The following is a 20,834-nucleotide window of genomic DNA, read 5'->3' as shown; positions in this document are numbered from 1 at the left end:
TGCATAAGAATATGTACAAGAACATCTATATTTTCTTGTATATAAATATTAAATTTATTTTCTTGTACAAGATGTGATACAAGAATTTGTTCCGAATCCTGGTGCCAGAAAATGTACATTTTTTAAACCAGATCTGATAGAAGTTCAGCTGCTGAACATGTACAATTTCTTGTACAAGGATTTTAAATACGGGAGACATCACCCTGAATTAATATCTTGATCGTATTTAATGAATTATTTTATTTGAAAATTAAATTATTATTAAATATAACTTGTACATGGATTTAGGAAGAAGAAGACTGTTATCCAGTAAGTGCTGAGTTGGTAGTGTTAAAAGGAAAATATGAAATACTTGACTCATTGCATAACATCCAAACCTTATTGCTTCCTCGGGATTATTTATACTTAATACACCCTGAACGACAGTATAAGATTAGAATTTATTTAAATATTATTTCTGCATATTATAATTTTAGAAGCAATTTCTTAAAATAACTTAGTACCTGGACACCCGTGATACTTAAATCTATTATACTGAGCCCAAATACGAAAAGATAAGCAGTTGAAAAAGCAGATTGGACATCATTGACATATCTCAAAATTAAAATATTTTAATTAATATAAATCAAGTACTGTGGTATTCTTTGCTGAAATTAATAATGTAATTTTAAATATATTATTTCTATTATGGTATATGTTCAATTTGTAAAAATTCTATGATATAGAAAAGCGGTTTAATTGAAATTCTGTCAAAAATAATTTAAATAAATATAAATTCGACTAAAAGAAAATTCCATTTCATGAAATTCTATCAAATTAATATTGTACTAAATTAATTTCAGGCCTTTTTTCGAAGATTTTTGCAAAATATTTATTGAAGATAGATTTCTTGGTCTTTCTTAAGGTTTCGTGGCGCAGGGCCGAAACCCTTATATTTTCGCTTTAGCGTCCGTTGTTATACACTCGTACGGTTGCCATTGTTACAGTTACCATAGTATCGTTTCCATGACAACTGTTGAAGCGGCCATAGATGCCCTCATAAACTTATGACGAGTAGGTGACCCGGTAAGAAGCGAATAGTTGAAAAGAATTCGCAGAGTTCCAATTCTTTTAAATAGGTGAATTTACGTTTTTATTCAATTCCTCGATGAAGCAAAAAAAAGTAGAAAAATCTATTCTTCTTAATTGACTTGGCCAAAATTTATACTCTAAATTATGTATATTTCTCTTATCAACCTGACGCAGTCAATTGTAAAACATAGAAATGCCTCATTTATTCTCCACATTTTCTATTCCTCGAAATACACTCCAAATGTCCTGACATATAGTCAATTTATAGAAATAAGTACATCTATATCACTTTTTAAATTTCTTATTGCTTTTAATACGCTTCGGAAATTTTGAAGCTGGCGATTGAAAGGAATAGACATTTAAAATTTACTCTCTAAACATTTAATTTCTTTCTATTCGTTTCTAAAAAGTTTGATAATAAAAAACTTTGCGCATAAAGAAAAATAAAAAGTTTGAATTCTTTTTTATTGACTTATCTGTACTGCAAGTAGAAAAGAATTCATTTTTTTTATTTAGATGTTTACTGGGAAATTGGATAAAAACGTAAATTCGCCTATTCAGAATAATTAAAAATGACAAATTATGTTTATTAATGCAAAATTTCAATTTTTCTCTATTCCTTGCTTCTTACCGGGGAGCGCAAGAGCCTCGGAAACATGCGATACATTAAAGAAATCTCGCTTGAAGGCCTTTCTCCAATATGAACCTAAACTTTTGCGTTGCGTAACTGACGCGTTGATTTTAGCATTGGTTGCCAATAGCAACCGACGCAATGCATACGCAACGCAAGAGTTTAGGCCCTCTCCAGAATGGAGCTAAACGCAACGCAGACGCGACGCAGCGCAATGCTAACCAAATGGGGATGCGTCGCGTCTGCGTTGCGTTTGGCTCCATTCTAGAGAGGGCCTTAGGATCCTATTGGAGAAAGGCTTTGATTCGCTCGATTTCCTTTGCGTATCTACGTCACAAGAGTTTGTTCGAGATTTCTTCAGAATCACTCGGATTTTGGGAAATCACCACTCATTCCGTTAGGCGCATGTATTCGGCTATCATGTTTCGCCACCCTACGTATCTCGCCGAGAAATCTTCAGGTATAATTTTTTATAATCAAGTTTGTGTTTCATGGACCACAAGGTTATTTAAATTTTGTAATTTTTATTCCTTTTTATTATATTTACCAGTGTGGCGGCGTTAATGGGGGTACCCAAGTAGCATGTAATATTACAGTAATATTACAGCAATATTACCCGGTAACATTATTGTAATATTACAGTGATATTAAAATGTCCGCCTCATGGTAAAATTACCGAATAATGTTACTGTAATATTACACGGTAATATTAAGGGGGGAACACCAGTTGTAACTTTCGAAAAATCGATTTTTTTTTTTGCATTTTCTTAAAGTATACATATTTAGAAATGTGTCTGTAAATTTTAAACTTGATCCGGTGAAAAATAAATGAGATATACAAAACACTGCAGCGGCGCGTCCCGTGGCTTCAGACAAGGTGGCCAGCCATACCTGACCCTAACGACAGATGGCCTTTTCCTATGATTTAGAAACGGCAACCACTGCGGAAGAGTTATTATATGGTCCAGGAATCGATGACTCTTTGTAAATTGGAAACAAAATTTCTTCTGAACAAAAAAAAGTAAGTTGAAACTTTGAATGCGTTTTTCTCAAAATGACATTTTCCAAGTCGGTGACCACGATTACTCGAATACCATGAAACCGATTTATTTAAAATTTAATGTGCTTCATTTACACATATAAGTCTAGTTCGTGATCGAAGGATTTTTTTTTTATGCAAAACTTTTTTTTATATAGCTGAAAATCGACCGTATTTTTTTAACGAAAATTATACTTTTGACTTTGACAGGTCGCCATTTTGTCAAATTTTTTTTTTTTTTTAAATCCTTCGATCACGAACTAGATAATCTTATAATAAATGTAAATCAATTTCATTTTTGTATTTCAGACGAAGTATACTTGCAGAATGCTGGTCACCGCAATTCGCCTTTTTTCTTAAGGCGCCACTTCAATGGCTCATATCTCTAAAAGTTTTTGTTAAAAAATACACGAGAATATTGCAGTAATATTAGAAGAATATTATTTCACGAAAAATAATGTACTCAACCGAGGAATCGAACCCAGAACTCAAGGCACACAAGTCCAGAGTTTTACCGACAAGCCATATTGACTTACAATATATTTATGATTGTGATGCTTTATGAGTGACTCAAATCAATCTTTAATATTACTGTAACATTACCGTAATATTACCGGGTAATATTACTGTAATATTACGTGCTAGTTGGGTAGATTTGTTGCTGAGAGGATATATTATGTATGATATTATATGATCTATCATCATGATTAGTCTACACCCTGGCGGATCTCGAAATCGGAATGTACGCTGAATTCGTTGTACATTCGTTACACATTGGTTAAACATTTAGTTGGAGTGAAAATTGTGTAGAAACTGAGTAGAAACTGTAGAAAAGTGTAATTGAATTGAATAATAAAAGTATTTAGTGATAGATTTGTGCTGTATTTGTGATAAATTAACGTGTTATTATTAAATAAATAAAGTTTAAAGTTTAAAATGTTCGCGTAAGTGAGTTTGACAGGCTAGGGAATTTTCTAGTGACATCCAACTTGATAGTCGATAAAGAAGTTGAGCCGCCGACTTTGCACGGTAGGTGTCAGCATTCATACTTTCGCCTTTTTAAAAATTCTCTTTTTCAATTGTAAATAGAAAAATTAATTAATTAATAAGTTATATAGTTTCTATGTTGTCATTTTTTTTAACAATTGAATTTTTGAAGATTGTTTAATGAGATAAATTACACTTGTATAATCGATGCAAATTGTTGTTTTTTAATTAAATTCAATTAAATTAATTTAATCATAATTTTAATAAAGAAAACTTTTTTTTATCTTTTTTTATTTTATTATTATTTATTTTTAATAGAAATGTAATTAAAAGTAAAGATTTATTTAAAAGTATTTTAAAAACAACAATTTGCATCGATTATACAAGTTTAATTTATCTCATTAAACAATCTTCAAAAATTCAATTGTTAAAAAAATGACAACATAGAAACTATATAACTTATTAATAAATTAATTTTTCTATTTACAATTGAAAAAGAGAATTTTTAAAAAGGCGAAAGTATGAATGCTGCCACCTACCGTGCAAAGTCGGCGGCTCAACTTCTTTATCGACTATCAAGTTGGATGTCACTAGAAAATTCCCTAGCCTGTCAGACTCACTTACGCGAACAGTTCACACTTTAAACTTTATTTATTTAATAATAACACGTTAATTTATCACAAATACAGCACAAATCTATCACTAAATACTTTTATTATTCAATTCAATTACACTTTTCTACAGTTCATGTAACTATTATATTATTTCATTATTTTCTTAAATAATAAAATTGTAATTAATTCAGGTAAATATAAATTAACATAATTTACTATTTTAATATAATAAATAAATAAAATCTATATTCACATGTTTTCTGAATATATTAGTATTTGAAGTTTTATGATATTTAGTATGTTTTTCTTTTTTATAAATTAAATTATTCTATTATCTATTATTGGCATTTTATTTATTGTTCCATTTATATATCATATATTTTTATATTAACCCTGGCGGATTCGATTTGCGTAATGTCTACTTAACTAAGCGGACTTTAGGTAGACATTAGGTAGACATGTAAAAAAACGTATAAAAAAGCTATTAATCGACTTATTATGATAAAAAAAGTTGATAAAAGGGTAAATGAATGTTTATAGAGTAAATTCGTACAAAATTTGTAATTAATAAAGCAATAAATAATTAATAATGAATGGAAATGTGCGCGAGGTACCTGATCAGTTCAGCTGTACAATTATTTTCGTGCTATTTTCATGAAAAGAATATAAATTAACGGCAAAAACAATTGATATTTATAAAAAAGTGTAAAATTGATTTAATTTTATTGTTTGCAATACGAATTATTAAATAATAATTAAGTTTTTATCAAATGTGAATAGTGTTGTGAAAACCTGTGAAAACTAATGAGTTACTACATTACCGATCGCATATGATAATAAAAAGTTCTCGATGAGTGTAACAAAAAAGCTGCAATCATGTCCGTAATTTTGGACGAGAAACAATTATGAAATCAATAATTATTTGTATAACTTTATTCTGCATTTTAAAATTCACTTTTTATTTTCTTTCAAAGCAAAAGCTTTGAAGAAAACATGCTCGCACTGTATTGTAAAAACTGGTGGCGCCATCTCTCATATGCGATCGGTAATGTAGTAACTCATTAGTTTTCACAGGTTTTCACAACACTATTCACATTTGATAAAAACTTAATTATTATTTAATAATTCGTATTGCAAACAATAAAATTAAATCAATTTTACACTTTTTTATAAATATCAATTGTTTTTGCCGTTAATTTATATTCTTTTCATGAAAATAGCACGAAAATAATTGTACAGCTGAACTGATCAGGTACCTCGCGCACATTTCCATTCATTATTAATTATTTATTGCTTTATTAATTACAAATTTTGTACGAATTTACTCTATAAACATTCATTTACCCTTTTATCAACTTTTTTTTATCATAATAAGTCGATTAATAGCTTTTTTATACGTTTTTTTACATGTCTACCTAATGTCTACCTAAAGTCCGCTTAGTTAAGTAGACATTACGCAAATCGAATCCGCCAGGGAAGAAAGTTTATTCTCAATTGATATTGAAAAAAATGTGTAATTTAGAAAACCTAACCTATAAATTCTATCCTTTGATATTAAAAAACAATAAAAATTACTGTTTTCGTTGAGTTTTTCACTTAGAAAACAATAAATAATAATTTTAATAGTAATTATTTTTAAAAAATGTCAAAATGCAATAATAAAAATATGCCTTGTTTCTCAGATAAGTTATATTTTATTTCTCTTTTTATTTTTTTAAATTAAAATGTTTTTATGCCTTAAATTTTTAAAATCTTTTTAAATAAAATATATAATTTTAATAATAGGTGGATTAATAGCTAAATTAAAAAATTTTTAAATTATAAAATATTAAAATTAAGTTGTAAAAAATTAAATTTAAATTTTTAGAAAATTTAAAATATCTATTGTTTAATACAATAATGGTTTAATGAAATTTGTGCTGATTAAAATTGTTATTTCAAGTGTAAATTTATTTTTCAGTAAATTATAAAAAATTAAAATTCTAAAATATGTATTTTGGCAGATAATAGTAAAAACATATATATAAAGCATGCAATTTCTAGCTACAGCACTGAACTAAAATATATCTGCTATATTTTTCGTTTGATGGATATCGTTAGTATAGCAGATTGCGTAGCGTGCGTACCTCGCGCCCAGCGGACCCGTGTTCGCTCCCCGTTACCCCCGAGATTTTTCGTTGAAATTGCGTTCTCTTCGTGTTTAAAAGTTGATAATAATAATTGTATAATAAATTACTAATACAAAAATATTTGTTTCAGTCGTCATTACAGTGCAATCAAAAAGTGGATGTTTCAGTGTACCAGAAAATATTTGTGATCCTTTTACACAAGTAAAATTTTTTTTTTAAATTAAAAATTAAACAGTATTGACAAATATTATGCTTTTAACAATTTACTATACATTATATTTTCTATAAATAATTTAGATTATAGTTTAAAAAAATTAATGTAATTATATAATTTATTATTGTATAATTAGTTTCTTACATTAAATCTTAATATTAGACAAATTTTGAGAATATTTAAAAGAAATAATTTGTCTAGTTTTTCTAACGGACCGTTGATCAGAATTTATCAAGTTGGGCTAGACAATAACTAGACGAAAAAAGCGTGACATTCCATTCGAGTAATTAGCCAGTTGCAGTATTAAGTTACTAGACAGCTTCTAGCGCAACTGTCCAGTGCCACGATAATTACTGGGACAAATTTCTACTAGGGTAGGCCGTTCATAATATATCCTTAAATATTCGTTGCTGTAATCTCATCTCGGAACTATGTTATGCAAATTTTTAAATTATCTATTTACAAATAAATGTAATAGATTTATTACATTTCAAAATTATAATTTAGAATGTAGCTTGCAGAGTATTTTCAGCTTCGAATTTAAGCAATTCGTTCCCAATCAGCACGAAAACTTACAGGAAGTTTGTCGTGCAAGATGTGCAAGTTTAGTGCAAGCAACAAAATGTCCTCTTGTGGCAATGTAGTTAAGCAAGCTTGCAGCAAACTTACAAAAAGCTTGCTGCAAGTTTGTACAATACTAATAAAAAAATTTTTCGAAACAATTTGTTACTAAACAAACAAAAAGGGCACCCTACTTTGGAGGTTAAAAAATTTATTGCGCAGCCGTAGAAGCTTCCGTTTACAACGGCGCATTGTATTAAGTTTTGCAAACTTACAGCAAGCTTCCGCCAACGTTACCCTGAAAGCTTGCCGTAAGAGGAAATTTTGCAGGATTCACAGTAATTCCCCTATTCCCCTATTTTTCCTCTATTTTAAAAAATTCCTCTTTTTCCCCTTTTTAGGGTTCCGTACTCGGTTCGGAACCCTATTAATATCGGTTTTTTTGAAATCGTGTACCCCCCCCCTAGCGGCTACACAAATTTATCTGGAGGGCTGAAAATTAGTACACATATGTATTTTCGCGTGTAGATTACAAAAAAAATATAGCGAGCATGATTGGAGTTGATTATCATAGCGTTGTCAAGGAAAAACCATGAATTTTTACGAAAAATACCTAAAAATGACTATGAACCCCCCCCCCCTAGCGGACACATCTTTTGACATAAAGAGCTCAAATTTGGTACACTTACGTATTTTTACGTGAAAATTACAGGAAAAATACAGCGAACTTGATTCCGATCAATTTACATAGCGTTGTCAAGGAAAAATAAAAAATTTCGAAAAAAATGATTTATTCTCCCTAGCGCACACAATATTCTACCCAGACAGTTCATATTTAGTATACAAATGTATTTTTACGGGAAAAATACAGGGGAAAAAAAGCGGTCACGATTAGAGTTGATGATTAACTTTTTATCAAGTTTTTCAAGAAAAAATGACAATTTTAGGAAAAAAATGTATTTTTCCACCAAAAACGAACAAAATTTTATTTAAAGGAAATTGAATTTACATATTTTAACGTATTTTTACGTGTAGATTACAAAAAAAATATAGCGAGCATGATTGGAGTTGATTATCATAGCGTTGTCAAGGAAAAACCATGAATTTTTACGAAAAATACCTAAAAATGACTATGAACCCCCCCCCCCTAGCGGACACATCTTTTGACATAAAGAGCTCAAATTTGGTACACTTACGTATTTTTACGTGAAAATTACAGGAAAAATACAGCGAACTTGATTCCGATCAATTTACATAGCGTTGTCAAGGAAAAATAAAAAATTTCGAAAAAAATGATTTATTCTCCCTAGCGCACACAATATTCTACCCAGACAGTTCATATTTAGTATACAAATGTATTTTTACGGGAAAAATACAGGGGAAAAAAAGCGGTCACGATTAGAGTTGATGATTAACTTTTTATCAAGTTTTTCAAGAAAAAATGACAATTTTAGGAAAAAAATGTATTTTTCCACCAAAAACGAACAAAATTTTATTTAAAGGAAATTGAATTTACATATTTTAACGTATTTTTACGTGTAGATTACAAAAAAAATATAGCGAGCATGATTGGAGTTGATTATCATAGCGTTGTCAAGGAAAAACCATGAATTTTTACGAAAAATACCTAAAAATGACTATGAACCCCCCCCCCTAGCGGACACATCTTTTGACATAAAGAGCTCAAATTTGGTACACTTACGTATTTTATTTATTTTTATTTATTTAATTACAATGTACGGGCTTACAAGTAAAAAGTTAAAAATGCCCTTTAGTGCAAAAGCACTTAATATTATAAAAATATATAATGAATATAATCACAGAATGACGAAATCATGTAGGTGACTTATCGACTAATACAAAATTAATTTTCGTAAGTCGTTTGTGAATTTTCCTAAAGATATACCAAAAAAGTCTAACGCGTGACAGTACTCGTTACCTCTAGTACAAATTCTGTTAATAACACTGTTGTCTAAATAGTTAGATTTATTAAATTTAACTCTGAACAGTTTTTGATTTCTTAAACCTTTTGAAGGAATAATAAAATTTATCTTTGACAATATTGATGGACAATCGATTAATCCGTTAATAATTTTGAACAATAATAGTAGGTCCAAAAAAATAATTCTGTCCAATAAATAAACCAATAAATAAATAACCAATAAATGTTCAATTGAATTTACTTCAGATTCGATCAACGAAGCACGTAAGAAAAAACTCGTAGCAATCAGTACACCCCCACCACGTTTAAATACACTAGAAAGAGAACACCTGTCAAACCTGAATATGTTACAATTATGAAATCCCAATTCATTATTGTGGAAGTCATCATTTAGCCATGTTTCAGTAAATACAAAAATGTCATATATTGTTGAAGACAGACTATGGCGTAAAGCATCCAATTTCGTTCTGAGACCTCTCACATTTTGGTAATATAAATTGACATCAGTTTTAGGTAAGTGTGTAGCTGAGGAGACAGATGATTCACAGCGCGTATTAGTGGGGATAGACTGGGAGGGAGTATTCTGCATGTATGAGTGAGAACTCACACATTTGGAGACTGTATGTCTGGAGTCACCAGCTGTTTCACTGCTTGCGAAGTGAGAATAGACGCCCGATCTACTACCACTGGCAGTGTGCGTTTGATTAGCACCGGTACACCTCGTTGGTATATTAAATGGAGATCTTTCTCTCCCTGAGAAATTCGATGCTCTAATTCCTTTTTCAGCGATGTTAATTCCTCTAGTTGGTTTTTCGTTTTGTCTGGATGCAGTGATATCCCTTGCAGTGTATTGTCTAGTGCAGCCTTCTTTGCTCTTATAAATTCTATGTGCAGTGACTTCGCCAAAGTTTCGTTTTTCAGCACCAGCATTATTGGTCTTGGTTTCTGGTTGCCCTGTTTAAAATTGCCAATTCTATGAATCTTAGTACCAGCTATTGAGGAAGAATCGAAAAATGTTGAAACAAGCTTGAGTGTATTAAATTCGTCAGTTTTTTTATCATCATTGTCACAAGTAGTGACACTCGATTCAGAAAGACCAAACAGTATTAAATTACATTTTCGTTTTATTCTGTCCTCAAGTTCAGATAAACAGTTATTAATTTGAGAAAAACGATCTAATTTTGTAGACGCATTATTTGATAAATCGTGCAAAATACCTTCAATACTCGCAACTCTCTCAGTCAAATTGTCAACTCTTTTGACAGTGCTACCAACTGTAGTGTGCAAGGCGTTCAGATCCTCAACTATGTCATGTACGTCAGAAGTGATATTTCCAATATCATTTTTTATATCTTTTATTGAGGCAGACATTGTGTCTAATTTATTGTTTAAGACAGACATTGCATTATTCACTATTCGCTCAATATCAGATGCAGTAACTGCAGTTTGCACTTGAGAAGATGAGGGGGGGGGAACATCAAGACTGTTGGGTGAATTCGCACGTGGTGGACCACAACATCGCGAAAAAGAACCATTTTCTAACAGCAATGACCGGGATGCACATGAGGAGTGGTACGGAGCATGACAACCAATGCACTCTTTAATAGCATCTACAACTCTTTTGCCACAACGAACACAAAATTTATCACCACTATTTAATTTCGAGTCACACATTTTATATCAAAGTCAATTTTGAGGTTAGTAAAATATAAGCACGGTCCTCAATGATTAAGAGGAAGACAAAATAAATAAAAACAGTAACAAATTGTAGGCACCAAAACCAACAACCAGATTGACCGAAAACACTCAAGCCGAACCAAACTCGAAAAAATTTATTTAAAAAAGTATACTGAGCAACAAGCGAAAACGTGTTCAGAGGTAGCCACCTAGCGGCTACGTGAAATATTTACGTGAAAATTACAGGAAAAATACAGCGAACTTGATTCCGATCAATTTACATAGCGTTGTCAAGGAAAAATAAAAAATTTCGAAAAAAATGATTTATTCTCCCTAGCGCACACAATATTCTACCCAGACAGTTCATATTTAGTATACAAATGTATTTTTACGGGAAAAATACAGGGGAAAAAAAGCGGTCACGATTAGAGTTGATGATTAACTTTTTATCAAGTTTTTCAAGAAAAAATGACAATTTTAGGAAAAAAATGTATTTTTCCACCAAAAACGAACAAAATTTTATTTAAAGGAAATTGAATTTACATATTTTAACGTATTTTTACGTGTAGATTACAAAAAAAATATAGCGAGCATGATTGGAGTTGATTATCATAGCGTTGTCAAGGAAAAACCATGAATTTTTACGAAAAATACCTAAAAATGACTATGTACCCCCCCCCCCTAGCGGCCACATCTTTTGACATAAAGAGCTCAAATTTGGTACACTTACGTATTTTTACGTGAAAATTACAGGAAAAATACAGCGAACTTGATTCCGATCAATTTACATAGCGTTGTCAACGAAAAATAAAAAATTTCGAAAAAAATGATTTATTCTCCCTAGCGCACACAATATTCAACCCAAATTGTTCACATTTGCTGTAAAACTGTATTTTTGCGTGAAAAATACAGGGAAAAAATGTAAGCACGATTGGAGTTGATGATCAATTTTTATCAAATTTTTGAAGAAAAATGATAAATTTAATAAAAAAATGTATTTTTCCGCAAAAAACGAAAAAAATCGGACAAGTGCGAGTTACACTCGCACTGAAATCGAGGGTTCCGTACTCGAAGCGAACTTATTTGGTATAAAAACAAATGTTTAAAAAATATGTGTTGTGTATTAAATAATATATGTGATACAAAAATGAACAATTTTAAAAAAAAAATTTAAGAAAATTGTTCCTCCTTTGGTATAAAAACAAAAAAAAAATTTTTAATTTGTTTTGTATTTCCAATAATATAAGTGATACAAAAAGGAACAATTTTGTAAAATTTAAGAAAATTGTTCCTCTTCGTATCACTTATATTATTTGAAATACAAAACAAATTTAAAATTTTTTTTTTGTTTTTATACCAAAGGAGGAACAATTTTCTTAAATTTTTTTTTTAAAATTGTTCATTTTTGTATCACATATATTATTTAATACACAACACATATTTTTTAAACATTTGTTTTTATACCAAATAAGTTCGCTTCGAGTACGGAACCCTCGATTTCAGTGCGAGTGTAACTCGCACTTGTCCGATTTTTTATGAATATTTCCCCTTTTTCCTCTTTTATTCACTCAATTCCCCTATTTTATGTTGAAAGTCGAATATTATTTTATAAATATTTATATTATATATGAGGCAAAATTCCTCAAGTTTTCTAACTTCAAAAGTGAAGGTTTTCGGATCGGGCTGAAATTTGCACAAATTTTAGTACTATGGGTGAGTACTTCACCCATATATTATTATTAAGTTTTATGCAAACCTGTAGAGGGGGGAGAGGGTTCAATTTTTTTGTCAAATGTGAACAGTGGATTTTTTAAAAAATCGTAACTTCTAAATAAATGGATGAAAAAAATTTTGACCTATATGTTTTCGAAAGATTTTTTTTGTGCTCTTTCGAATAGTGAAACAATTTTTCTAAAAATTTCAAAATTTACCCCTTTTTGAAAATCAAAAATATTTTTGATTTTCTGTTTCTTTTTTTTACCCTGAAAATGAAACTTTAGATATATACTTTTAATACTAAAAAAAACTAGAATGACGTTTCTTCTTGTTTCGAGATATTAATTAATTAATTAATTAATGTTTTTAACAAATAGAATATTTTACAAAAACAAATTGAGTTACCGGAATTCTGAACTTACCAATTGAAAGTTAAGGTAATTCCGCAACCAAAGAGCCCTAAATGAAGTATTTTGGATAAGTAGATTGGTAATAAACAATTAGTTAACATAGCAATTGTTTATTAACAATCTACTTAACCAAAATACTTCATATAGGACTCGTTGGATGCGAATTTACCTTAACTTTCAATTGGTAAGTTCAGAATTACGTTAACTTTATTTGTTTGTAAAATATTCCATTTGTTATAAACATTAATTAATTAATTAATTAATATCTCGAAAACAAAAAAACGTAATTCTAGTTTTTTTGGTATTAAAAATATATATCTTAAGCTTCATTTTCAGGGTAAAAAAAAGAAAAAATTAAAAATATTTTTGATTTTCAAAATGGGGTAAATTTTGAATTTTTTACAAAAATTGTTTCACTTTTCGAAAGAGCACAAAAAAACCTTTCGATAACATATAGGCAATTTTTTTTTCATCCATTTATATAGAAGTTACGATTTTTAAAAAATGTACTGTTCACATTTGACGAAAAACTTGAGCCCCCTCCCCCCTGCACAGTTTTGCATATAACAATAATAATTTGTGGGTAAAGTATTCACCCATAGTACTAAAGTTTATGCAAATTTCAGCCCGATCCGAAAATCCTCAATTTTAAAGTTGGATCACTTCAGGAATTTTGCCTCATATATTCAATAATATTTAATAAAAATTCAAATTTGAACCAAAATATTACAAGCCTCGGATTGGAAATTTTTTTTTAACAGAAAATTTATTAAAATTTTTTTTTGATTTAATTTAAAGAAATTAAAAATGTCAGTTTCTTTGAAAAATACGAATAAAATTAAGTTTTGTATATTTTACAAGACGGTCTTCGGTTTAATAAAATAAAAAATTTCTTTGTATTTTTCAAGAAAAAAAATTAGTTTAGAAGTAATTTTCATTCTGTGAAAAATTAATTTTAAAATAAATGTAAAAAATAAAAAACGTTTATTTATTAGATGTATGTAAATCAAATTTTTATAAAACATTGAAAATAACATTAAAAAAATTAATTACTATACTGGGAAAATCTCTCCTTTAAATTTAAGTTTCTTGATGTTATTTTTCGTTTCGACTTATGTTTTTTATACTAATAAATGTGTTATGAAAGACAAAAATAGTCCGTTTTTCATTTAATAAGTCATATTTTCATTTTTATTACAAGTCATTGTATATACAATGACGTCATTGTTACACTTAGACGTTTCGGAATCTCACACGTATTCCATTCTCAATAATCTGTAAATTAATATATAATTATCATCTCACTGACATTTTTAACTGTTACATCGTTTCTATACTTTCCAACTTATACTTATACTTACATGGACATTTAACTAAAAAACTTAAAATGAAAAAACCTTGCCACGTTAGGCGCTCATGCATTTACTTGCATCATGTATTTTCTTGTCAATCTTTCTATCATTGACCTGATGTCAATGTCTCTCCTTTAAATCTCACTTTTTTCTATAAATTTATCATCTTTTGGAAAAATTTGGAAAAAATGTTGGTTTCTATACTTTCTATGTTTTAAGATGTTTTTTATTTATCAAAAAAATGGGTGGTTTCAAATTTTTCACCGGTAGTATACTTTAAAACAACTTTAAAGCATTTTGGTTAAGGAAAATTAACATTTATATTTTATCCTATTTTTCCCCTTTCTTCAAACAAAATTTCCCCTATTCCCTTTCTTCAGCAATTTTTATGCTGTTAAGCCTGCATTTTGTTGCTCCTACCAAACTTCCTACATGTTTGCACTGCAATCTTGCACGGCAAGCTTCTTGTAAGTTTACTGCAAGTTTTCGTGCTGATTGGGTCTGTTCTGCAATCCACAGTCTTCAATTAGGTTCTTTTAGGAAAAATTTGAGTTATACAAACAATAGAACTCTTCTGTGCATTAAAACACAAAGCTTAATTTCTTGGTGTAGCTTTTTTCGAAAACTAATATTATCATAATCAGGATTTTCTGTTATGGCAGTTGTCAATTTATTTCTGTGAACAAAAAATTTATAATAGATTCTTTTATTACCAATGATTAAGTAACTAATTTGTAGAAATAGTCCCACACGGCACCTAATATTTTTTAAATATTTCATTGAATGATTTGAAATATTTTAATGGAAAGTCCTTGAAATATTGTTGCAATTTGGAAAGTAGCCTGTACAGCTGCGCAGTAGTTATTAATTTTCTGGGATCCTAAGGTGTTAAGCATGTTAGAAAACAACGATAGATTGCATATTTTAAAATATTTCTAATTTTCAATGAAATATTGCAGGAGTCCTAATGTGTCATATTCTAGAAATTTGCATGGCAATATTTCTTCAAAAGCAGACATTTTCCTGTTTGCAACAAGAATTTTCTTGTTTTTCAAGAATTTTTTATTGAAATATTTTAAATCTTTAGTGAAATGTATTTTAAAAATATTTTGAAAATATAATGTGCTGTATGAGAGTTTTAGCAGTTGTTATTTGTTAAATCCGTTTTCGCTATGTGTATATATATTTATTTATTTTTACATGTTCTTAAGCGGTATAGGAACTGTTAAACTTAGAACAACATGCTTTTACTTATTTGATTTTTTATTATGTTCATAAATAAATAAATATTATTTTTAAGTAATTGCCGAAAAAACCTAACTAAAGATATTGTAGAAAAGAAAACCAAAAAAAATGACGGCAAAAGTACTCGGTTTACAATTATTTTGTATGAACATGCAGGACATCACTAAAAGTGAAAGTGACCTCTATATACACGGGAAACTCCCAAGAGCAGTCTTTCCGAGAGCGGACGAACTATCAGCGCGGGGTGGTAAAGAGTGAGGAGGGAAGAGATGGGCGGAATCAGAAACAGAAAGCAGGAGCGTCTGCTTTGAGTGTACCGTTACTTTGCAAGCAGTTTTATTGGCTTATTAATTGCTAAATTTTGAAAAAAATATTAATTATAAAATGACAACTTACAATATTTTACTACAAAAACAAAATATATTAATATTTATAATAATATGTAGAATGTGTTTTGCTAAAAGCACTGGTAGTTCATTGTACGGCCCTGAGTGTTTATAGTATTCCGCGTCAAGGACATTTTTCCGTAGAGCGGACTAAGACTAATGCCGTACGCTCTTAAGAGTTTCCAGTGTATTAGACAAAAAATGACAAAACATTATATTTGAACTTAAATTGAAACTTAAACATTTTGTTGTAGTCAGAGGATTTTAGGGGAGACACGAACTAGAGAGAATGACTTTACGAAAATATACGAAACTTATTGTAAATTCCCATATGAGTTTCCGTATAAAATCACTTATGGTGTCTCCTATAAGATACTACATGAGATCTCATATAGGATCCCACATGGGAACATTTAGTAGTTATTTTTTAAAAAAGTATGAGACATATTTTAGGTTTTCAACATAAAATATTTTTGCTTTATATAAAATGAACTCAAAATTTTGTCAGATTTTGCGTATTTCTTACCGATTTTGAGATATTCATAAATAGATTATAAGATATCCTAAAAAATCCCATATGGGGATTAAGAGTAGAGAAGAGATTGATTAGAGAAGCTTTAAGAGCGATATAAGGTGATACTTATTGGTAGAATGGACGATGGTAATTTTGGTTAGACGCGTGCGTGATTCTATAGCACAAAGTTATAGATAGAAATATAAAAATTCATGTGAAGTGATTTATTTGTTTATATTAAATAAACTTTTTTTGTATTTCAGTTCCGTCTCAATTTTACTTAAATCCCTGCTTGTTTTATAAAAAACTTAACCTGAAAATAATGTATGCTACCTATCCTTTAATTCATAGATGAAAATAGTTCTATAATGTAAATTAAATCATAGATGGCGCTGCACACCACAACTTCGATTATACCCAGTGGGCACCTGTCTTTTTTTGTCCGCGGACATCCTGGGACTTTGATGATAATGTCTCTTAGACATCATAAAGACATACAAAGGACTTCTTTAATACGTTTTATGCCTGGCCAGAAGACATCAAAAAGTCATCCGAAAAGGAAGTTAATTATTTATTATCTTACTTAAATTTTGACTTTATTTTAATTTTTGTTTTATTTGTACACGTTTATACAGAAATCAGGAATGAAAAAATCCAACCGGACTTGGGATCAAACCTGCGATACATTGGGTTCTAACTACGCCTTAAGCATCTGAGCCATCGGAGACAGATAAAATCCTTTCCTAAGTTTACGAACTTATTTGTCAATGAAATTAATCAAAATTAAGAAATTGCTATAACATTTATCTTAAACAGTTTCAATGTTTACGTTGAACTTAGAAAATAAAATATAAAAGTTATTTTTATGAAAAATTTTCTATTTTCAAAATCTGAAAAAGACATCTTTATGAACAGACATCAGACATTTTTTGGACGTACCTCAGACATATTATTCACGTTTTTAAGATACACCATACGGGGACAAATTAAAGACGTCCGCAAAAATACATCCTCAGGACGTCTTTTGGGCAAGTGCTATATTTCAAAAATTCTTAACCTTGTATTTTCAACTAATTATATAAAAAAAAACACCACTAGAAGTCTATGTTAAAATAGTATCCTCTGAACTAATCTCTGAGTTTTACTATTCTCCCAAGAAAATGCGAGAAATATAGAGTTTTTGGTGTTTTTAATTACTAATCCCATGTTAGTTTTAAAAAAATTCAACATGACCAACTCAATATGGTGGCTTTGAGGTCGATGTTGGCTTTTAAAATTCCAAAGTGGCGAATTCAATTGTTGAATTGTCGGTTAAAGTAGATAATCTGTCATTCAAAAGTTCTGTTTATTACCCAGTGGGCAAAGGGACGTCTTAAAGACGTCTTATCTTGTCCGTGGACATACGCGGACAATGATAGTAGAGTCTTGGAGTCATCATAAAGTCAACTAAAAGACGTCCATAAGAGGTTCTATGTCTCGTCCAAAAGTTGTCCGAAAAACGTCTAAAAGACATTGAAAAGGTACTTGGAGACGACTTTTGGACATCCTTTTCACATCTCTTCAGATCTTCTTAAATAGATAATTCTTTCACAATATTTTCTAAGTTGAAATACAGTAATACTGTATTAAATTTGTTTTATGTTTAATTTGATTTTTTTTTAATTATACAGAATTAATGAAAAAATGTCTATTAAGTTGAGATCGAACTCTGATACTTTGAGCTTAAAGCATTGCGCCTTAAGCACCTTATCCGTTGAAGACAAGTATGAACCTCTACAAAGTACACGATCTCACTTCTCAATGAAATGAATTTTACCAGGGGTCCAAATAAAATTTATTTTATAATTAAATAATCGCGGGCGCCAGTCGACTTAATGTCGACAGTTATTTATTAAAATTTAAACAATAAAACTCTAACTTTTATTTAAGGGGGGGGGGGTGTTGGGCGAACCCAATAGATAAGACATAAAATTGGTGGTAAATATTTAATTGGTTCCACTTACTTGTATTTGATATAATTAATATAGTTCTTTTATAAATAACAGACGTCTGATATTATTATATTTCTTTTAACAATAGACGTCTAATATTTTTTATAATATTTCCTTTCAAACAATATCGCCTGATCAGGACTTCACACAACGTATTTTATTACACACAATTATAATAGTAACCTACTATGTCGCGAGCACGAACCAAGAGTGACCATGCCGGTCCTTACCGGCGTCTCGTGAAAATAAACACGTGACGTCAAACATCGCCATGACACATCTAGGACCGTACACTCAAATCTTTTTTTTTAAATTAAGGTTGACTAAAATTCTGAATAAGACGTGTAAAAACAATTCCTGTTACAATCTATTTATGAAAATTTTTCTATTTTCAAATTTTGAGAAGAGAAGACATCTTAAAGAAATCTAATGGCCAAGACATAGAACATTCTTAGGACGTCTTTAAGACGTCTCAATGAGGTCTTTTGTCAGAAGTCCAAAAGACGTCCGCTAAAAGACATCCTTAAGACGTCTTTTGAACAAGTGTGCTCACTAGGTATATTTTGGTTTCTTATCTGTTAGAGTGTATGTAGATATTTTTAAAAAAGTTTTCTGAGGTTAAGAGATATGGAAATTGAAATTGACTTCACCACGTTTTATGCCAGCATTAATGATATATGTGTTTTTAGATAGTACTTGCTCTGTTTGTCCTGAAATTTTTTGTTGATATTGTAAATTTGGCAAACTGCAAGCTCAACGCGATTGGAGTTAATAAAAAAATGTATTATGTAAAAATTAAAACATGTAATTGATTTTACCCTATTATTTCAAATATTCCACAAGCATGCTCAATAAACATTAAAAGAACAATATCTCCATTTACAATTATGGCAGTACAAACGTATGCAGATAAATAATTGTGAAATAATATTAAGTAGAAGTATTTTTTTGAATCTATACCAAAGTCAGTAAGGAAAAGAAGCGACGTAGATTCATTTATATTTTTAAAAATGTTACTTAGCACATTACTAAAATGTGAGAATATGTAGTTTGATACATTTCCAAAAAGTCCAACTGAAAAAGAATAATACTTATAAGAAATAGAAACACAAGGCTTCATTGAAAAAACAGTTAATTATATTTAATTGTATAAACTTAATGATTTTATATAATTCCATAATTATTAAAATAGTTATTTTAAAAATAAAATATCTACAAGTAAATATCATAGTAAAGAATCTGCATTTTTTGCCATATTTGTGAAGAATATCAACTTCATGTTTTGATGTAAATGTGTCCCAATCTTTTTGCATCTTCCAAAAAACAACGTTCATCTACGATGATATTATAATTTTTAAACATGAATCGCATAAAATTAAAAAAATGTTAACGTCAAAAACACAATCATCTACACGCTTATTAAGTAGGTGGCATGTTTTACTGGATCATGTACAGTAGTTTTTAGCATGAATACATAGAGAAACTGCTTACTAATTAGAGTTTATAATTCCCAAATGAAAATAAAGGTTCCTTTATAAAAATTCGTATGAAATTCCAGGTTTCACATAGGAAAACACATTGGATTCCATGTTAAACGAATAGTACAACGGGGAAATGATGTTGTTTATGATTTCATGTGGAAATTTACGTTTTTGTTTCTACATAGAAATTTTGTCACTCACGTGAAAACATGACAAAATTTCTCGCAACATTCGTGTTTCCCTATATTAAATCTTATGACAAATATTATATGTTTAAAAATGAATCCCTTACATATATCCTATGTAGAATCCTATTTTAAATATTTTGTTGTTATAAAAATTCCTAGAATAAATCTCACTTGGTAACTCAAAAAATTTCCTATATGAAAACTTACATCAAATCTTCTATGAAATCCTCCGTATGGTTTTTACATAAAAATTCTTGTCTAAAATCTCATGTGAATTTTGTATGAATTTTTTGTATTTGTTATTACGAATTATGTTTACCAGGAATTCCTATTTAAAAACCCATATGAAATCCTAATTGATTATAAGAATTTAAATTGTTAAAATTTGACGGTATGTAGTTTTGTGATTGCATTTGTAATGATTAATTTTTTTATACTACAAATAATTTTTAATACTCATTTATATTTAATTTAAAGATTAATAAATTTTGATGTGGAATATAAATAAATACAAAATCGCAAAATCGCAATCGTTCAGTGTTTAATGTACAGTAAAGTGTAATTAAATTTTTTCTAGTCGCCATTTTTCTCGCATTATCCCCACCCTCGTTAACTAAAAGTGGAGGGGATTAACTAGTATATGTAGAAGTACTTCGAACAGTTCAATAACATTTTTTTGTAACAAA

The 20,834-nt window shown here is 29.5% G+C and overlaps 1 protein-coding gene across 3 annotated transcripts in view; it reads right to left on the bottom strand.

Annotated features, from left to right (window-relative positions):
• LOC127282253 (odorant receptor 22c-like) overlaps nucleotides 1–20,834 on the bottom strand; it is a 45,425-nt gene that overhangs the window by 13,877 nt on the left and 10,714 nt on the right. For all 3 annotated transcript variants that reach the window (XM_051306425.1, XM_051306424.1, XM_051306427.1), the window contains 5 exons: nucleotides 19,696–19,813; nucleotides 19,298–19,553; nucleotides 14,906–15,019; nucleotides 504–594; nucleotides 279–415 (listed from right to left, as the gene is read on the bottom strand). In XM_051306425.1, the coding sequence (XP_051162382.1) occupies nucleotides 279–415; nucleotides 504–594; nucleotides 14,906–15,019; nucleotides 19,298–19,553; nucleotides 19,696–19,813 (716 nt within the window). The remainder of the gene's footprint in view (nucleotides 1–278; nucleotides 416–503; nucleotides 595–14,905; nucleotides 15,020–19,297; nucleotides 19,554–19,695; nucleotides 19,814–20,834) is intronic.

This window comes from Leptopilina boulardi, unplaced genomic scaffold, assembly GCF_019393585.1.
Source record: "Leptopilina boulardi isolate dan_hultmark-lab unplaced genomic scaffold, ZJU_Lbou_2.1 LbouV2_292, whole genome shotgun sequence".
NCBI classification, from domain to species: Eukaryota; Metazoa; Arthropoda; class Insecta; order Hymenoptera; family Figitidae; genus Leptopilina; species Leptopilina boulardi.
This window is presented reverse-complemented; position numbering and strand designations above follow the sequence as displayed.